General features: G+C 35.9%; 1 protein-coding gene across 8 annotated transcripts in view; it reads left to right on the forward strand.

Moving 5' to 3' along the window:
- CHODL (chondrolectin) overlaps window positions 1–21,497 on the forward strand; it is a 263,500-nt gene that overhangs the window by 239,820 nt on the left and 2,183 nt on the right. For 5 of the 8 annotated variants that reach the window (XM_039857335.1, XM_039857336.1, XM_039857339.1 and 2 more), the window contains 4 exons: window positions 13,185–13,494; window positions 13,641–13,798; window positions 17,229–17,315; window positions 19,164–19,266. In XM_039857335.1, coding sequence (XP_039713269.1) covers window positions 13,229–13,494; window positions 13,641–13,798; window positions 17,229–17,315; window positions 19,164–19,266 — 614 coding nt within the window. In that variant the 5' untranslated portion in view covers window positions 13,185–13,228. Of the gene's footprint in view, window positions 1–4,296; window positions 4,831–13,182; window positions 13,495–13,640; window positions 13,799–17,228; window positions 17,316–19,163; window positions 19,267–20,900; window positions 20,980–21,497 lie in introns of those variants that run through there. The other 3 variants (XM_039857334.1, XM_039857333.1, XM_039857338.1) reach the window with 3 other exon arrangements.

Genomic DNA, 21,497 nt, shown 5'->3' on the forward strand with positions numbered 1-21,497 from the left:
AACATTAGAATAAAAAGTATGTGCTTATGCTAGAATTATAGCAACAGTACCGGATTACATTGCTTTAAATGATATGGAAGCACTAAAAGGAAATTTTAATTTACTGAGTTGGTATGTAGTTAGACATGCACATAAATGTGTATGATTCTTCAGATTTAAGATATGTCTCTAGTAACTGAGTTCCATAAATATTTTTAACTCATCACCTGAATGGTCAGAGCATGTAACAGACTCAACATTTCCTAAATTAAAATTTTAAATGGCCGGAAAGTGTTTTTTTGTTTTGTTTTGTTTTGTTTTTGTTTTTGTTTTTTTTGATAGTGTGTATAATTCTTCATTAAATTCTAACAGCGTTATGAACAGTGGCAGTCCCCTGGATAGCCCTGTGATGACTGAGACTTCTGGGGTTAGAGGAAGAGAACTGGCACTCGAATGAGGTCACGTATTCTATAGGACAGACATGTTTTGAAAAGAATAAATAAATCTCGGGGGGAATTTGGCCAACTGCTCATCCTTGCATTTGAGCCAGGTACATGCCCACACAGATGCCAATGTGTCATTTCTGAAGAATTGGGAGGAAAACTCTTGGATTCAATGCTGTCTTCCTGGAATTGACAACTAATAATTACTCAGAAAAAAAAAAAACAACTGTTTTTGCCTACTACCAAAGTAGTTATATAGGAATGGTTTTATTTTTTCACTTTCAAATATTTATTTTATTATGTCCTAGCAATAGTATTTATAGTGCTTAGGAGAATCATTAACCATCACTAAATAAAGTGTAATGGAATTAATATTGGATTACACTAACATTTCAAATATATTGTTATAATAATTTCAAACATTGTAACAAATCTCTTTTGTAGACCGTTGAACTAAATGTTTGTGTCCCCAAATTCATATGTTGAAATCCTATCTCTAATAGGATGGTTTTAGGAGGTGGGATTTTTGGGGTAGGCAGGTAAGGCATAAGAGTGGAGCCCTCATGAGTGGTGCTGCTGCCCTCGTAAAAGGGATCCCAGAGAAGTCTCTGGTCCTCTTCCCATTGTGTAAGGATAAAACCAGAAGTCGGCCGTCTATGATCCTGTGGCGTGCCCTCACTGGAACTGAACTGTGCTGGCACCTTGATCTCAGATTTCCAGCCTCCGGAACTGTGAGAAATAAATTTATGTTGTTCATAGGGCACCTAGTTTATGGTGCTTTGTCATAGCAGCCCGAACTGATTAAGACAACCATCTTTGCCACTTTTTTGTTCTGGGACACATATGATGAACCCTGCTATGACGGAGGCTGAAACCCCTGTCTCTAGTTGCCCAAGTGAGGAGCCACTAAATGCAAATCAGTGCCTGGAATTCAGACTGTCTGTCCTGGAGACTTATTAATGGACATGTGAAACAGATGCTCACTGGGAATTGCAGATATTTGAAGGGAATGGGGAGAGTGGAAGAGTAATTTGTATATTTGGGAAGTACAGATTCCATAGTGTACTATTAAGGACCCTGATGTCACTTTCCAAAACTTTGGATTCCAAATGTTGCTCAATTGATGTTGCAGAGCCTCTAGAGACTCAGCAATTGATTCATGCTGGAGATTTCATTGGGAATCACTCTTATTGAGCTCACCTTTCTATTTTGGAGCTTGAAGAGATGTGTTTTAAATTTTGAATCAATGTTGACCTCCTTAGCCTCATCAGTTTGAAGTTCTCAGTTGAAATTTTTAGAAATTGGGCAGAGAATGTTAACTTGCGATGGACCTCTCTCCTGACTGCCAGTCACCAGTTATGTGGTCTGGTCACGCTGGAGGCCCTGCTCTACACATGCCCAAACATTCCTCATATAACCCCAAGGTGGCCTTTGAGGGAGCCCCAGTCACTCGACTGATCCGAAAGCAGTTCTTAAACTTCTCATTTTGATCCACTAATGTGGAGCTAAAATATGTTTCTATGAGAAAGTCATTTGTCTCCTGTGATACCTTACATATTTCCACATGGAAAAACAGTGAAAGTCATTTATTTAAAAAAGTGAATATTTGTTGTTTTCCCCTGATGACCAGTAATTGTAATATTTTTTTAAATGCAGTCTTGTTGAAAGTTTTGGGTTTATATCTCCTACTACACTGCATGAAAAAAATTAAGTGAGAGACATCTCCTTCCTGCCATGATCTTCAAAAGGGATATCTAGTACTACTCATATTCTATATTTAAGACTACCCAAAATATGCTCTCTCAATTTAGTGATGATCTATCCAGATGTTTTCTAGAAATGGAGGAACAAAGAAAAAAGCTAGTCTTACCAGCCAGTCCCTGAAAAACATCGTATCTAATAAGAGCCCTTGATACGTTGTTTTTCTGATAAACCAAACAGCTATCCAAATAACTGCTGAGCAATCCTAGTAAACCAGAAGGGGCACCCTGAAAAGAGAGAATTCTAACCTAAAGATAAGAAATTATATTTTAGGGTGTCTGTACAACCATATCAAAGATTCAGGTATTATTGTAATTTGGATTTTCTGAAATACAAAAACCAGGGAGCTCACTCTTGCCAATAATGGCTTCGAGGACTTGCTGGCATTTTGGATGTTGGAGACATTTGGGGTGTTTGGGGGTCTACTGACATATAGGAAATTATATCCAATGTCTATATTATAATCCACTGATATCCTTTCCCAAAGAGGGACCTTTTCATGATAGCTCTGGGCTACAGAAATATCTGGAATTAGACTGGCATGAGAACTCCTATTCAGAATCCTAGTTATGCAGGCATTTGGAGAAGTAACTCAGGTCACCAGCGAATGAGGATCATCACCCTCAACCTGGACTGCTACTAGAAAATTCCTGCAAAAACACCTCATTCCTCATTCCTCATTCCTCTGTGCTAACCACGACATTCCATTTACTCTCTCACTGTAGCATTTATACACACAGTTGTTACTATGTTTCTTTGTCCACACTGGACTGTGAGTCCCTGGACCACAGCCACACCAGTGACACTTTGAAAGGGTTCACAGGGCTGAACAATCCTCCCTTGCCTCGAAAATGTATCTGTTTTTCATTTTCCATTAAAAATCCTAGCAATGCCTGTTTCCTTTGGATGTTTAGCTGTTGGTGAAACTCAAAAACCTTTACCCTCTATAGATTTATTAATTGCCCATGTCCTGATATGAAATTAGTATTTTTCATGGTTATACAAGAAAAAATAAAGTGATAAATGTCTTTATAATTATTTTGGAATTCTATTTTCTTGAGTAGGGTGGGTTTAATAATCTTTAAGGCCTTTCCAAGTACTAAAATTTTATATTCTGTAAGACTTGACCTTCTTTTTTCAAGAAAATAGTCCAACAAATGTTTAGAGTGTACTTGTGAATTAAGAAAACCAAAGACAGGAAGGTGTCACAGGGAAGTGTACTATCCATTACAACCAAAAGATTTTATTTAACAAACCCTGGGGCATTTAAAACAGCATAATGGCAAAAATACCAATTCTACTGAAGTTCATTCATTATGAGAGCATCCTCAAGATTCCTCTCATGGACCAGATACAGATGAAACTCATGAACTTCTCTCTAATGATCCAAGAAACTCTAGCATGGTTGGGTGGATTGTTTTAATAAAGGCTCAGTAAGGTTATGGAAAAATGCCTTTGTTGGTTTTAAAACAAGACTTGCTTCTAATGTAAACCATAGGTCACTGGTGATTGCAAAGAAATGGATACATTTATATCCAGGAAATTCCCAAGTATTCAGAATATTTTGCCTTGATGGTTTTCTCTGGAACTGCAAATACTGAGCTTGAAACCCATTGGGAAAACCTTGCTTCAAATATCTCTTCAATTTATTCCTGTGGCAATTTAGTCAAACAAGCTACTTGGAAGTAATCTATTTGCAGAATCTAGGTGAGGGAAAACCTACCACATTGTATAATTCACTGAGCAAGTTTTGGCTCCCACTCTGCCAATCCATCTTAAATAGTGGCTGATGCCCTGCATCTCGCAGTACATATGATCAAGCAATTTAGCACAAAAAAGAGAAAGGCCCCACAACTTGGCATCCCCGTGGACATTAATCTTGGAGAAAACCAAATGGATCCAACTTTTGCCAGAGTTTAATAGCAAAGCTGTCACATTCTACACAAATGAGTCTCGGGGCCGTTAGCGAATGGAGAGAGGAGACCGGGAGGAGTGGCGTGGAGGAGGTGGAGCTGCTGACTGGACTGTTTTCAAAGTGGCTCCGGTTTTTAGGGGAGGGGCCGGGGTGCTCCGCACAGCGGGAGAGACGAAGTAGTTAAAAATTATTACTTGCATGGGGCTGGAACCTCGGGATGTGGGTATATAAGACCGCGCCCCCAGCGCAGAGATGCTGCTGCTGCTGTGAGCTGCGACCCGGGCGCAAGGGCTCAGCCCCTCATTCGCCGGAGGCCGGGGAGAAGAGCAAATAGGGCCGGTGGGGTCCACCCAGAGCTCCTGCTTCACCCCTGGGATAGACACCCCTAAGACCCCCTAACTTCTCTTCCCTCTCCCTGAAAGTGCACCCGCCGAGTCGTGCGCTCCAGTCCAGCACACCCGCGCGCAGCCCCAGCGCGCCCGGCGCCAGGTCCTGCCAAAGGCAATGCGTACGGGGGGCCTGGCGGCTGGGCTTTGGCGGCAGGAGTAGGGTTCGCGAGAAGGCAGGGAGGGCCAGGGGTTCGAGCCCGGGCCGCGCAGCGAGCAGAGGCCACCTTAGCCCCACGCGACACTTGCTGCTGGAGCCGCGCAGCGATGAGCCGCGTGGTCTCACTGCTGCTGGGCGCCGCGCTGCTCTGCGGCCACGGAGTCTTCTGCCGCCGGGTGGTCAGCGGTAAGTCAAAGGGCTGCCTGCCCGCCACGCGGACGAGCCGGGCGGGGACCGTGGAGCGCGTGGGCCAGGGCGGTGCGGGGCAGCTTGTCCTGGGGTGGAGGCTCTCCCGAGCTTTGGGTACCCGTGCCCAGTAGGGGGCCGAGAGGAGGCAGGAGTACTGGATTGCATTCTGCTTTGTTCCCTGCCCCACCAAAACACGCGTAAAAAAGTTTTATTATTTTTTTTGAAAGTATCTGGTACAATAACTGCGAAGCGAGCCCTGCTTCATCATAAGCAGCACAGCGCTTTCCAGGCGTAATTTCCACTTTCTTTGTAAGACGGTTTGCCACAGGGCGGGGCACGGCACCTGCGAGAGGGGTGGGGTACCGCGGAGGCAGAAAAAGTGCAGAGCCGGAGGAGTCGCTGCTGCAAAGAACCCCTGATGGGCTGGCTGGACTTCAGTCCCCGCACCGTGTTCTCTCTGAGGATATCTGAGATCAAATCTGCTCTCGGTGGGTCGCTGGCCACCCCTGGGCACGCAGCCTTTGTTCTCAGTAGAACTGACAAAGAACAGGGGACTTGGCCTTTCCTTTGCACACCTCCTTCCAAGTTGGGGACTTCTTAGAAAATGAAGTGGGCTCGAGTTGGGCTGAGGTGTACACGGTGACGACTGCACGTTCGTGCACACAGTAGGTGCCCTATTAGGTCGATGGAGTCATTGCACGGGAAATGGATCAGAATTGGCAAGCTTCCCAGCGTTCGCTTTGATTTTTCTTTTTCTTCTACTTTCACTCTCCGGTTGTTGAGCAATTTATATTTGATTCATTCTTTCTTTCTTTTTGGAAAGGTCTCTTTAAAACCGCGAAGATAATCAAAAGCCTAGGATGCATGAATAGGGCTGTACGTGAAAACTGAGCATAGATAGCTAGACTTATTGAAATCTCTTGTGATGCTAATTAAAGTGTTGCAATAAATATTTGTTGAATGAATATGGGCATGTGTTTTAAGTGCGGAAAGGTTTTTTAATGTAAAAAGCACAAATTTCTTTTAATATTCTGTGCATCTTATAACAGGTGTCACTGGAGGTAGAGATAGATGATAGATGACAGCAACTTAATCAGCAGTGAAGCCAGACCTTTAGAAACTCGCTTATTAAGCTTAATTGTTACTGATTTCCCCTCAGCAATGTGTGATGTTCTACATCTTCAGAATATAATTCTTAAATGTCTAGTTATCGATTACTCTCTATTAACTTTTTGGCCCTTTGAAGACAGTATAATTAAATAAAATGTTATTTGAAAATCCATGCTGCTTACGTTTTTTTTTGGGGGGGAGAAAATTAGATTGTTTATAAAAATGAAAATTTTACAGTATCAAATAAGAATGTTACAGAATCTATAACATTAGCTCCCTTTCTCCCATAATTTAGCTTTGAAGAAAAAGTTCACTCTTTAGACTCATCTGAATGTGTGAATTACATATCTGACTGTCTTTGTATTTGTTGGAATTATTCTTGCAAATTAATGAACAGCAGAGACCAATTTTTGAGCATAAGGTGATTTTTAAACACACAGAAATACTTCTTTGACTTAAATACTATCCTGTTTGTATATTCTTGTTTGTGTGCCTTAAACTTTGCAAGGGAGAAAAAAGACAAATAAAGTAAGCTAGAACTTAAAAATGGTTGGTGAAAGTTTATTCTGTGTTCTATTATTGCATAAATTTTTGCAAACATTTTCCTGTTTTCCTATTAAGTATTTATAGGCATCTCGTAAGTGACATCTGGAAAATTTCTAATTAACTGAACATGATCTATTTGATTTAGCATAAATGATGGTGTTTACTTGATATTAAAACAGTTATGTTTCTCTTATGAATAATTTAATTGTCTTTGGCCATAAAATTCACATTGACATTTAACCATTATAAATTGATTTGCAATTTTATCCTTTGAAGACTAATGTTTAAAAATATGTATTTCAGCCATAATGGCATGAGCACAGAGTGTTTAAAGCTGGACATTTTGGAAGTAGTAGGTCTAATGTTTGCCTGGTCAATGTTAGGTCTTGAGAGGTAAATGAACTTTTTCACACTATTAGGAACCACTTACCAAAATTCTCACGTGTCTGTCGACTGAAACAAGCTCTCTGAGGCCACCGTTAGGAAGATAGAATATATGGAATACCTTTTCTGTTTGTTAAATAGCAATACAACCATTTATAATTTCTGTGTAGTAGACCAAAATAATCATTTACCCCAGGAAAAAAGACAGGAACTCACAAAATAATGCTTCATAGAAATTCTCTTCATCTTCGTACTTTAAAATATTCAATAGGATACTTTCTAATACTTTAAAATACATCACCCTCTTAAAAGTTAAGAACATTATTTATAAATGAAGTGAAAATCTTTTAACAAGAAACATTTCAAACAACTTCATCAGAATCTGCTCTGTAAGATTTAATAGCATCTAGCAGTAATAGAAAAGTATTTTTATAGGTTAGTAGCCATGCTTATTTTGAAGCATGAATATGCAATATAAACATAACCATGAAGATAACAATCAGAGAGTATTTAGTGAATTTGTGAGTCTAAGTTGGAAATTACTTTTAAGGTCTTAGACCTGTACAGATTCGTTGCTGAACAGAGATTATGTGGAGAGAATTCCAGTGGGAGCTGTAGTCATTTAATTTTGTGAAGTAACTGGTAGGTAACGATATCTTCTTCAGGACAAAGGTAAGAGGATTTTACTTATGGGAATGTGGATACATATGAAAAAGAAGAGTTCAAAAATTCAGGTCTTTAAGATGAGAGGATATGTTCAAAGAGCACATGGATATTTTTAAACATTTGAAGTGTTTTCAAGTAATGTTTGTTTTTACTCTTTTTATTTTTAGTGTACACATTAGTGATCCCCAGCATGTTTATGCTGCAAAATGGCATTAATTGTATTTTATGGTACCTCCAAATTTCTGCAGAACACTTTACTATACATTAATTTTAACATTAAAATTGGCAAATATTTTACTTAGGAAACAGGATAATTTAGAGATCTCTCTTTTGTCATACAGATGCTGTAGAATATTACAAAATCATGGTAGTGTCCAGTGGCCTATAGATAAATGTAACAGCAAAAAAAATATAAAAACCGTTATCCCAGCTTATGGTACTATTCCATGACATCATCAAAAGCATAAAATGATGACGATGCAGTTTTCAAAGATGCAATTACTTTAAGTATCTCTTGGGCAAGAAAGGAAAAAATTAATCTTATTACTAGTCATTTAATAAACCACACATTTATCATAGCCATTAATCTTTAACTGCTGTTTTCCAACATTTTATGGTTTTGTTTTTAGAACTCTTTTTCCTGAGGATGGTAATATCTATTCCGTTAACACTTAAAAACAGGCAGTTTTACATAAAGTAGTGCAGAGCAGAAATCCAGCTGATGTTCTCATTAACAATTTTTACTTCTTACAATGGCCTTCTGTGCTAGGCACTTCACATACAGGGGGATAGATGTACACACCTGCCAGGAGAGATGGTTTCTTTCAAAGTTTTAACAGATTTCTGATTAACATGGCCAGACAACTTGACTAAAGTTATCCTCCTTGTAGTTGTGAAAAAAATCAGTTTGGGCCTTGTTTGTTTTATTTGGAAAATATAATGGCTACATAAAACTATCATTAAGGACATATAGGGTCTGAAAAATCTGAGATCAATGTTCCAATATTAATCCTGAGTCTAAATGTTCAGTAATAGAAAATCCACAATCTGCATAGAGATAAAATCTCAAGGCACAATTCCTTGCATATATTAGCCATCCAAGAATCGCTAATGGATCAGTGCTAATAACTATAACATAGAAAATCTGAATAATGTATATATACATCAATCCCACTGTTTATAAAATCTTTCACCTTAGAAAATTATTATATTTTGGACACATATGGAGGCAGCATGAAAATCTGGGTAAACTGATGAACGGTAGAGCCAGACTGCCTGGTTCTAAACCCTGACTTTGTGAATGTGGGCAAATTGTTTAACTTTTCTATGTCTCCCTTTATTTTAAAAGTGGGATGAGAACACGACAGCACAGGGTCGTTGGAAGGCTAAAGGGGTTTGAATACAGTTGTACAGGTCGTGTCATATGCAAGGGTGCATGCCAAGAAACTGTGCCTGGAGCTGAGGCCACCTAGAGGAAAATACAGCCTTTTTCTAGTTGAACAGTCTCTATCACCAAGAGAGATCATCTTTTCCTAATTTACCCAAAGGCATGGATTGTGCTAGCAGTGAGGCCCTGCATGTGAAACTATTGATAAATGTCAAGCTGTTATTATTAGCATCATTATTTCTTTAAAACTTATCACCACTCTCACTTTTTAGGTAAGGAAACAGGTCAGGAAAGTTTAAGTAATGTCCCCAAAGTACCCACAGTTCAAGTATAGCTATGGGATTCCAGTTCTTACTGATCGAATGCTTGAAATCTTGTCACACATTCACTTGGGTTACCATTTGTATTTAGATTTCAAATTTAAATATTAAGATTTTTTAAGAAAATGTGTCTTAGTCCCTCGTTAGGAAGCTTGTGGGATTTCCTAGCCAGAGAAGTAGAGCTTGCAGCTGCCACCACCATCCATAAAAACTATAGACCCAAGACGATAGTTTTGATTTTATTTACCAATGTCAGAAAAATGATGCCAGCCCAATCTTAATAGTGCACTATGCAGTTAATTGCATTAGAAAATCTCTGTTGCAAAAACAAAGTTTATTATAAGAAAACTTTTTTATTTTTAAATAAGGGAAAATTCCTAAGAAGTTTTGTAATATAGAACACTGAAAGCAGAACACAAGGTCAATAGCACCTCTTCTTTTGTAGTTCCAAGGTGTTGGCAGTACTATCATAGGCCATGTTACACTGTTTATTATAGTTATCAGCATATTTATCAATGTAACTTTTGGGAGAGTTAGAAAGAATTATGAAAAACAAATTGTTCTGTGGAATTCTGGGAAAATGTTCAAAGTCCAGTCAGTTTGGTTTGGGTTGATCATGAAGATCTTGTTTTGTGCAACTTTCTCTTCGCAACTAAGGGTAGATCATAATTGAACTATAGAATTTACAAAGTGTCTTACACATTTTTATTGAAAAAAATGCAATATGAATTCAATACTTATTTAATGTTGGTAATATATGATTATAATATGGGGTATAAGAGACAAGTTATTATATTACTTTCCTAACAGGATTCAACTGTCAGAAAGTTAATAAACATTAACAAAATAAAACCAAATTATAGATCCTTTGTATTCAGGAAGAAAGAAGTAAACTGGTATGCATTTATGAATTTGGCCCCACTTTTATATCATTGCTAAAAGCATTTACAACTCTGCCAATATTTAACTCTACAGGCATTTTCATGACTAAGAAAAAAGGCAAAACCATCTATCGGTCTTGCTGTGACAGGCAAGATGCAAATTTTCTCTAAATAAAAGTTTATCTGGATATTTGTAGCCGTGTGTGAGTGTGAGTGAGTGTGTGTATGAAGCCAATAGGAGTAGCCTCCTAGATAGAAGATCTTTTCTCTCTCTCGTAAATAAATCAACAATCAAAGGATGTTTCTCGTTATAAATGTTAGGTAACATTTAGTAAATTATTGTTAGACAATATCAAGGTAATTTTTGTGTAATAAAAACTGTTACACGGTTATCTGAATATTTATCTGAATGTTTAGGGATAGTAGAATAGTAGAACGGAAGATTAGATGTAGTAGATGGAAGTAGATGTAATAGATGGAAGATTAGAATTCCTATATTTCAAAATAGTCAATGAACGATTTTATCCAAATATATTATTTTAAAGTAGAAGGAAAGGAAATTCTCTCTGGGATCTCATAGGATGAGGAGGGAGGTAATCGTAATGGTTCTCTAGGAAAATTGGCCTTTACAGAAGTGGGAAAAGTTGCTTCCAGAAGATCCATATTATTGAAACTTTGGGAATTAGGGCAACATTTGTTTCCCAGCTGTTGGCGTTCCACTGCGATTATAGCCAAATGCGATTAGCTGAAATGACAGTGAGCAGCAATTCAGTAGCTTCCTCTTGCTGGTTTTGCTGCAAGTAGGACCAACTTTGCACAATAAAGTGGAAATAAGTAGTGAAATACAATGGAATGTAAAGAAATTCACAGAGTCAGCTTTAATTGAATATATATGTATGTGTATATATATATATAAAACTGCAGTGTATCTATAATTTTCTGAAAACTGCCTTGCAAGCTGAACTGCTAGGGACTTTTCAGTTCAAAATCTATGGCTGCAACTGATGTTCAAACAATACACTTTGGAGTTGATATCTCTCTGTTCTTGGTAAGTGACCACTGTCCTGATCCTTTGAGAGGCCCCCTGCGATGCAACCACCACAGTTTCCACCCCCTCCCCCAGGACCCCTGGGCCACTCCAACGTCTACAGCCACTGTGAGCATCAAGGCTAGCTGTTGTCCAGGGCCTATGCAGTATTTGCTCTTAATTATTTTACATATAATCCTTTGTGGATTTTTCTTTTATTATTATTATTTCTCTACAGACTAACATTAATCTACAGATTAAACTTTCCAGTACCTAAGAGTGGTATTAGGAATTCCTCATGACACTTAGAGCTCTCATGCGTTTAATTAGAAGTGCTATATTAATTTTATAAACAAGTTAGTTCTCATCATCATTTGTGTATCCTAACCCTAAATAATAAATCTGTGTTACATTTATTTTTTACTTTATCAAAGATAATGAACATAGACTTTTAGCATATAAATAATACCTATGTATCCTCTGAATTGTGCTGACTTTTTTACATAAATAATTTTTGCTCATTAAAACTTCTGGCTAATTTTTTTTTTTATTTTGGCTTTTTGACATTTAGCAAAACAATCTTGTTGGACAAGTTTAATATTTTAAAAATGGAATCAAATCCAAGTCTGAGAGTTCTTGGAGTGAAGAACTAAACAAATTGAAATCGCAAGGGAATGCAGTTAAGAGATATTTTGAGACTTAGAAATATGTAGAGGATGTAGAAGATGAAAATGGAAACAGAACTTGATTTTAAAATGTAGACATAAACATCACTAGGCTTAATGGCATTGTTAGACTATTACCAGAAACAACAATTTTAAATAAGGAAGTCATCACAAAACCTAATAATAAATTAAGAGAAATTAAAAAAAAAATAATAATTGTATTAGAATCAACCAATGGGATTTCCATAATCATCTCTCACGGAATGTTTACTTAAGACTGATTTGTCCATTTGAAATTTCTTTAATTCCAGTTTCCTGTGGTCATTCATACTAGATTGTTATTTTTTATTAATAATTGGTTGAGACAGTCTGTTAATTTGTTCATATTATTCAGGGTGTTGCTCTTGGGTCTAGATCAGTTAATGAGACAGAGAGGACAACTAGCTATCTTGCTTGCATGGCTGGACCTGCCATTCTATTCGTTGGCTATTCTCAGCTTGTGTCAAGTTATTGAGTGCCTATCACTCAAACACTGTTGTGAGGTTAATAGCCTTCTGCTGATTTCTGCTCCCTCCTGCATGACTGTCATCACAGGTCATTAATTGCTGATTCTAGAGGAGAATGGGTATGATACCAACACTGGCTCAGTGTGATGTACTGTAATTAAGAGTACAGAGATTGAATGCTTTAATTTTTAGCCAGTATTTTAAGTATAATACCACGCCCAGCCCTCCACTACTGACAAGTTTTCTTGATTGGCTATAAAATTAAATACATAGTGAAAATAAGCCTTTAATCTCAACGAGAATAATCTTCATGCAGATGAATCGTAAGAAAACAGTTAATTTCTTAGGCTAAAGCAATTTAACTTAATTTTATGTAAAAATAGTAAGATAGTCTGTTTTCCAAGGCGAAACCTAAGCTGAAATCAGAGAACGATTAGTGGAGGCCATGGACAGCAGGTTGGAAATAAGGAATAGTGACAGAGGATTCATGGCAGTTTTAAAAGTTGACAGCAGAGATGAGAAGTGAACCAAAGAAGCTAATGAAAAACAAAACAAAACAGCATGACCATGCAGAAGATTGCCTCTGTAATCTTGGCATATGTGTTTGGTGGTAAAAGCAGGAGGGTGTAAACAATAGAACAGTAGGAATTTCATTGCTGGTAGAGTTAGCTAAATCTTATACTCTGTCATGATCCGATATGTTCATGCACGTTTGTAGTTATGTCACTAAGTAATCAGGAAAATTCATTCTGCTTAATATATGTGTAGGGGTATGCGAAATTAAATTTTGAGAGTTCTTTTAATCAAACTTTTTGTTTTGTTGCCTATGTATTTACGTCTTCACCTTTTTTTTTTTCAGGCCAAAAAGTGTGTTTTGCTGACTTCAAGCACCCCTGCTACAAAATGGCCTACTTCCACGAACTGTCCAGTCGAGTGAGCTTTCAGGAGGCACGTCTGGCTTGTGAGAGTGAGGGCGGAGCCCTTCTCACCCTTGAGAATGAAGCAGAACAGAAGTTAATAGAAAGCATGTTGCAAAACCTGACAAAACCAGGAACAGGGATTTCTGATGGTGATTTCTGGATAGGGCTTTGGAGAAGTGGAGAGGGGCAAGCATCTGGTGCATGCCCAGACCTCTACCAGTGGTCTGATGGAAGCGGTTCCCAGTACCGGTGAGTAGGGTCCTGGAGAGTCGAATATGCTATGGAGAACTCGAAAGGGCAAAAGGAGATTTCTGTTACCTGGAGAGGATGGCAGAGCAGAAGGGGTAAAATCACAAAGATCACCTATAAGTGTTCCTGCTGCTCTATATTTGCAGAAACTGGTATACGGATGAACCTTCCTGTGGAAGTGAAAAGTGCGTGGTGATGTATCATCAACCAACGGCCAATCCTGGCCTCGGAGGCCTTTACCTTTACCAGTGGAATGATGACAGGTGCAACATGAAGCACAATTACATCTGCAAGTATGAACCAGGTAGAAAGTGTTGTAAGCTGGTACAGCACATTTTATGCACATTTGATTTTAGGTTTTATCTTTAAGATTCACTACCTTTGGCTCTTTTGTTTTTCTGCTATGAAAATTGCATTACTTTGCAGCTTCTCATATCACTCAGTGTACTGAAGCACACCATATGCTCTAGAACAAACTGCCTGATGAATTAAATAGAACTAAAGCAACTAGAAACTATAGAAACTAGAGTAGCTAGAAATAGAAACTACAGTCACTAGAAATAGAACTAGGGAGTAACAAGAAATGTGGAGAAGTGACTTTAAGGGAAAAGAATAATTTCTAACATTAAGGTCAAATTGTGTTTTTGTAAATAGAATTTATGAAAAAATAAATATCTATTTTTAAATGTTTTAAATAGTATAGAATGTGTGAAGCAGGTACACGTCATCAAGGAACCTATGGATTCACATCCGAGCAACATGTAGTTATCAGGGCAATATTCATAGAACACTGGCTTATCGTTTCATGTCACGATACTTGTCACGTGCTCTTCAATGAATGTCGAGTCATAGCTCATTGAACCATAGTGAAAAAAAGAGTAAGGGCATCTGCCATGTTCTTCCTCTGATCCTCATTCTTTGAAATACGCTTCCTTAAGCGGCTCGCGTTTGAAGTCTCCAACTTGTTGCCATGTGCAGCAAAGGGGATGATCACGTTGACCTGAACTACACCAGTGTGGTTTCCTGTGGAAATAGTTAATTTGAATTACTTTGAATAAGACAGCTCAAAAGAATTGATGCTTGGCCAAAAGAGACTCATCGAAACGGTGGAAACTCATTTTTAAAAATCATTTAAGAAAGTCAAATTAGATACTTAGGCTTTGGGATTCTTCTGCTGTTTGTCTCCTTCTCAGTGTTTGCAAATGTCATTTTAACTCTTCTGAGAGGCTTGACCTCATGTGTTCATGGAAGGCAATTATAATCAAGTACTGCTTTTTCCATTATTCTCTTGAAATTACATGATTCCTTTTCTCATAAAACCATAAAGCACAAGGAATTATTTGGATTAGAGTTGCTCTTCTCTCATGTTTATCCTGCTCTTGAGTATATTAGCCAACTTTCTATGTCCCTGGTGAGTTTATTCTTTAAACCTCTAGGTTGCTAAATCCGTCATTACCCTCCTAGAAGCCTTTACAAAGCTTAATCTGTTATACTCTTCTGTTCTTTGTCTTTATGTTTTTCTTAGAAAAATATGAAGTTGAAATTCTTAGTTTAAATTTGCAACAGTGTGTACTCAAAACTATTAAATGAAACAAAGTATATTATAGAACCTTCTTAGGACAGTATTGTCTTCTTTGAGCTTTTAGATAAACTATTTGACCCAAAGTACATCTGTTTATTTTATTTATTTGTTTATTTATTTTGCCTTAATAGTTACCACATTATTTAGGGTGCTGTTAACCCCAGGATCTTCGCGACTTGTTTTGTATTAAATAATCTAGGTTTGTATTATGGAAGAGCATTGCAGACATAAAATTATTTTTTCCTTTATCTTCTGTGTTCTACCAAAATTTTCAAATATCTATACTTTGTGAACAAGATTCTTTTATGTATTTATTGTTTTTGAAGCACATGCAGTTTTACAGTTGATCTTAATGTACTTAGATTTTTTTATTCTTTATATTTTACTTTAAGTATTTTCATCTTTATTTTCTTTTTAGTTAACCTTCCTTGAGCTTAGTGTTTTATTTATGAAGGATGTTGATTTGATTAAATTCCTTGTTTATAGCATCAGGGCTCTATTCGTGGTGAGTGGTTAGTTTTTTTTTAGTGGAGAGAGAGTTGGAGAATTAACCAGTGGGGCTAATTAACATTTACAAATTGTAACACTAATTGTTTAGAACTTTATTCTTCAACTACACCAGGACTACTGTGTGATTTGAACTTAGTCATTTCTTTCTGCTTGCATACACCATCACATAGCATGTGTAATGACATCCAGAGTGGTAAAATTTAACCTAGCTGTGCAGAAACTGAATTATTCACTTCCGAGTTTTCTCACTCTCTTCTCCACTGTTTTTTTGTTATTGTCCTGTGAGTTGCATATCTCTTCTTTAGGTCTACCAACATCATATCTAAAGACATTTTTTATGGGGTTACATCTGAATCTAATTTTTATATTTATTGAAATTGCATAATATACTCTTGTCCTTAGACAATAGAAAATAATATATATGGGATTATATTCCTAAAACTTTGTTACTTAATCAGCAATTACATTAACTCAAAGTTTATTAAAGTGATTTAAAAAATTACCAGCTCTATGTTGATAAATTTCATAATATCTGTATTATTTGTTCAGCAAATATCAATTGAGCATAGGCATAGAGTACGTAGGTTCTGTAGAAGAATGTGTGTAGGATAGGACTGTCTCTGAAACCTAGAGGAGGCTATTAAAGTGTCAGGATATAGACAATAGGTAGACAAGAATAATAAATATTATTACAGGGTATTGTATGATTAGACTTCCAATGAATAGAAACTGTGTGGCCAAATTAGAGTAGTAAATATTACATTCAAATGATTTACTATTCTAAAAGTAATATGAGACTGCATGTATTTTTTTTTTTCTTTTCCATCACTTAACAAAAATAAACAGGAAATTATATTTTGGGAACAAATGAAAACAAATTACGGAGTATTTTCTTACTAATTCAATTTACATTTACCGAACTATTAATTTAACAAATAGGACCTAGAAAAAAAATTAAGTGACAGAGTAGTACCAGATTATGACATTTTAACATTTTTTAAAGGGAATGACAACTAAAGAGATCTCATCTCATAAAACCAGGGAAAGAAACACTTCACAAGCCTTAATTTATTATTTTTTAAAGAGGCAGACATGATTGGAAAGCAAATCTAAGAATGGCATTGTTTGCATAAGGCAGAAATGTGCTTTAGAACATTGTTATGTGACTCATCAATTCCAGATGCAATCCATATACGGTCTTCTACTGATTATTATTGTGAGGAGAAACCTAAATATTGCACTGATATCAGCAAAAATAATCTTTGCTTGTCGAAATGTAATTAGTGGCTCACATTCTTATGATCACCAGTTTTTACTTGTCTTTGCCTCATTTTGTGCCTGCTTTGTCATTATTGCCTATAGCAGGCTGTCACCAGTGTAGACACACTGTTGATTGCTAAATGCAGTTTTGGGTTGCAAGGATTCACCAAGTGGATCCTTGATTTAAAGATAATTAAATATTGACTTTCTAGTTAGTTAATTTCATGTGCATTTAAATTCAAAAATATAACTTTTAGCTGTAAATTGTTTATAAGTCAAAACTCTCGTGTTTATATGTTTTTATAATAAACTTTTATTTTCATCTATGTTTTCATTTCTCTTGTTTATCATTATATATGATATCTGTACTTATTATCTACAGAGATTAATCCAACAGCTCCTGGAGAAAAGACTTATTTTACAAACCAACCAGTAGACACCCATCAAAACGTGGTTGTTACTGAAGCAGGTAATTTGTTCCTGTGTCTTTAACTCCTCTATCAAGGACAGAAACTGCATGTTTAAACTCTGCTTCAAGTTAGCCCCAACTTTTCTTGTTCCCTGGTGAAGTGGTATGCTAAATTTGAGTCTATGGAAATTTACTTTTCAACAAGGTTAGAACAAATGATACTCAGCTAGTTTTTGAATAGAGGAACCTATTTTCTTTTCTCATTTTCACTTCAATGGGATATATCTAGTACTAAACTAAGTAATCCCCTTTAAAACCCATATCCACAAGGAACTTCTCCAACAACATGTAAGCACTATACTATAAACTGACACATTCGGTGGTGGCCTGCAAACACTGGTGTGCTGCTAAACATTTAAGAATTTGCTGGGGTGAGGTAGGTATAAAATAGAAAGCCTGATTTGTAGCCTTTGCAATTTTTTTGTGATGTAAATCATCCCTGGTGATTTCAGGGTACCAAAGTGACATCACTGTATAGCGGGGTGGAAAGGATGCATACAGTGAGCTCTCAACCCAGCTGCCTCTAGCACACTGCTGTCTGCTAAAGAAACAGAGAAATCCCAATGCAAACTGCATGTTAGTCAGATATTGTTTTAGTATGGGCCCTATGCTAATTGGACAGAAACATTGATTTACTCTAGTGCTTTGTGAAGATAGAGTCAAAGACCTAAAGTCTGAAAATCTTTCCACAGGTGATCCAAAATCCTTAAAAGAGTAGGAAATACTTTCTCTTTTTCTTTAGTATTATGTATAAGGGATCACAATAGTATTTTGAAAAGGAATGAAAGTATTTTGTGAATTTTCAAAATCCTTGAAGTCATTTACTAGATAGAACCTCAAGAGTAGGTGAAACCATAGCAAATTATCCCCCAAATATACCCAATCACTAGTTGTATTAAATAATTCTTTTTCTATTAAGAAAGGAATTGATGTACAGTTTAAATGGATAGTTTGGTCTAAGTTCAGTCCACTTTGTCCAGAATTATTTAAATTAATAATGATGATGATGGCTTTTGATTTGCTAGCTAAATGCATAATTTTCAATTTGCTTTTCTGTATGGACATGGTATTAAAACAGAGCTTTTCACTTTTCAGGTTCTTTATTTTAAAACTGTTCAGAACATCTAACTCTAAAGATATCAATAAATCATTATATTAAAAATATTTTCCCTCTGTGACATGGAAAAATTCTTTAATAAAATCATGTTAAGCTGTATGGGACTTCAGTTTTATATTTTACTAAGAATACCCAACATTATGAAATGATGGGATTAAAAAATGATTTATTTTAGAATTTAATTAAGATCAAGTCTCTATGCTTCTGGAGTCTTGTGTCTCTGGGTTACAACTATATCATCAATTAATATTTACATATTTTGGTTTAATCCCAGGGAGTCTTGCATTTCATCATGGCACTGAGCTTATTAGTTAGGATAATTATATATCCAATAAATCAACAATTTTTTAGTAATGATTATTATTTAATAATCAGTGCTTGTTTCTCTAAGTAAGAACTGAGAAGGATTAATGAAGTGAGATAGCTAAGATTATTAATGCATTATGCAACCTAGCCTCTATCTGAATTTCAAATATAACAATAGTTTTAAAAATATGGACATAGAATTGGAGCTTGGCAACCAGTACAGTGTGATTTGATTTTTAATTTTTAACAAACATGAATATATTATGTTTTTAGATTATTTAGGATGAAGGGAAGAACCTTGCTTAGAATCTATTTATTGATAATAATTTTATTTTACCTTAAATGTTTGAAAAATTTTTATGTAACGTGATGATCAAATCTTGCCTCAACCTACTTTTTACACTAAGACTGTTTTACTTTTGTAGGCATAATTCCCAATCTAATTTATGTTGTTATACCAACGATCCCACTGCTCTTATTGATACTGGTTGCTTTTGGAACCTGCTGTTTCCAGATGCTGCATAAAAGGTAAATAATTCATATATGTAGAGACATCTTGAAAAATTTTAAATATGTTTTCAGAACTCTTTAAAAATTTCTAGTATAGAATTATAATTTTAATTTACATTAAGAAAGTTCTCATTTTAGTATCTCAGTACAAATCCAGTATATACAATCTAATTAGATATACTTTTTCATAGGATTCATGCATTATCTCATTTAATCCTCACAAGCCAAATGAAGTAGGTACGCTTCTGTTTCTGTTTTTCCGTTGAGAAGATGGTTGCTTAGAGGGGTTACACAGTTTGCCTTGGGTCTCATAGCTAGCTAGTGTATGTGGTAGATCTGAAATTTGAATGCTTGTAAGCTTACAACACATGCAACTATACATACTGTCCCTTGTTTATTAAGTATAAGCAATGGTATGCCTTTCAAACTTGACCTCAAGTTGTATATGCAAGACTTGATTTTTGTAAGTGTACTTTGTAGAACCTTTTCAAAATTTCAGGTCATAGCCTTCTGTTTTATTTCAAAAGTATCTTTAAAGTGTAGGAAATAAAGTACGATAACAGGAGGTCACTTTTTACTAAGCATCTTGAAATAAAATGATATATCTTAACAGCAAGATGCTTGGGAGTATTCTTTTATATCTGTTTACCCATTCCCTTGAGTTAGAGGTAAAATTTTTCCATGTGTGTCAAATTGTCAATTAAATTAAAGTAATATATGAAATATAAATATATGTCAAATGAAAAGTGAAAAAATAATGGGTTTAAATAAGAGCATGTTTGCTAGAATAAACTAGACATCTTTGTCAGAGTGTTTCAAATGAAAACTGATCAAGAAAATGCCTCTGTCAGGGGAGGACCTACAAATGAGTCATTTTTCTCTTTTGACTCTACTTCATCATCTTCTTTTCCTGAAATAAACCCTAACGAATCTACTAAGTAACCAAAATTCCAGAAAAAAATTAAATAGATGTAAACTCTGAATGGTTTACATAAATTTTGAAAAGGACTTAACGCATGACTTAGTGGCTGTTTAAGACATTTTGAGTAATAGTAGTAAATAAAGCCTGGCAAATTAATACTACATCTTTTGTCCTCTTGGCTTTCCAATGTACATATGAAACACAGTTAAAATTGTTTTACAATATTTTGTAAAGAATAAAGACAATAGTAAATATCTAGCTTCTTCCTTTAATTCCTAAGACTGTTGATGGAAAGATGATTTATCATAATGTAAAGCAATGAAGTAGAGGTAGAATTTGATGTAAAACCCTATAACTCAGCCAAATTATTAAGGAAGATCTATAAATTATAAGTCAGCTTGAAAAAAATGACTTGAAAAATATTATGTAATATATTATATATTAGAAATATTAGAAATGTATCTATCTCATTTCTAAGATAAAGTTTACTAACGTGCCAAATGAGTTTTCTCTAAAGTTTGTTTTTCTTCTTTCAAATAGTGTGTTATTGTAGAGAGTCTCTTCATTCAGAAATCTTCCAGGTTTTCTATCTTGGAAGATCTGTGGAGTTTTCATAGTTTGAAATACTCAGAGAGAGAAAATAAGCCAAAATAGAGTATCTCAAGATGCCGAATTAGCTATAGTGCTTCATTCATTCGTTCTTAGATCCTCCCCTTTTCCTTTCTTCTAGGAAAGCAAGGAGAAACCTCATCAAAGACTCAACTCCATTATCATCTGAGTGACTTGCAGAAAGTTTAAATTGCAATCTGGTACACATGATGGTTTCTATCATTACCTGTCATGTTCAAAATAATAACTCTTATTTCCTTAACTGGTAGTAACTCTAAAATTAAATACTAATGCAAAACAAAAACTACATTAATAACTTAAACACCCTTTTTTTTACCGTTAAAAACACTTTATGTTTTTCATAAACTTTGCTAGATATATTTTCCATTCGTGTTCGATGACTTCATAGATTAAGATGTGTTAATCTTATTTGGATGCAAATCTTCAAAACATATAATTTAGACATAATATTTTATTCGTAACTTTTCACAAATTGAAGTCAGTTAAGTAATATTGTAAAATTGTACTGCTCAGGTTCATTTAGGAAGAGTTCTTTTCTTTCTTTGAAGGAGATCTGAAAAGTCTGGTAGAGAGTGAATGGAATGGGGTAGAAGACATGCCTGTGGGGATTGAAAAGCGTGCTATTGGAAAGGGTGTCTGTAGGAGGAAGGAAATGCGAAATGCAGTTCGTTGAGACAGGAGTGGTTAATGATGCAGA

The sequence above is a fragment of the Pteropus medius genome, unplaced genomic scaffold, assembly GCF_902729225.1.
Source record: "Pteropus medius unplaced genomic scaffold, Ma_sr-lr_union100, whole genome shotgun sequence".
In the NCBI taxonomy this organism is placed as follows: Eukaryota; Metazoa; Chordata; class Mammalia; order Chiroptera; family Pteropodidae; genus Pteropus; species Pteropus medius.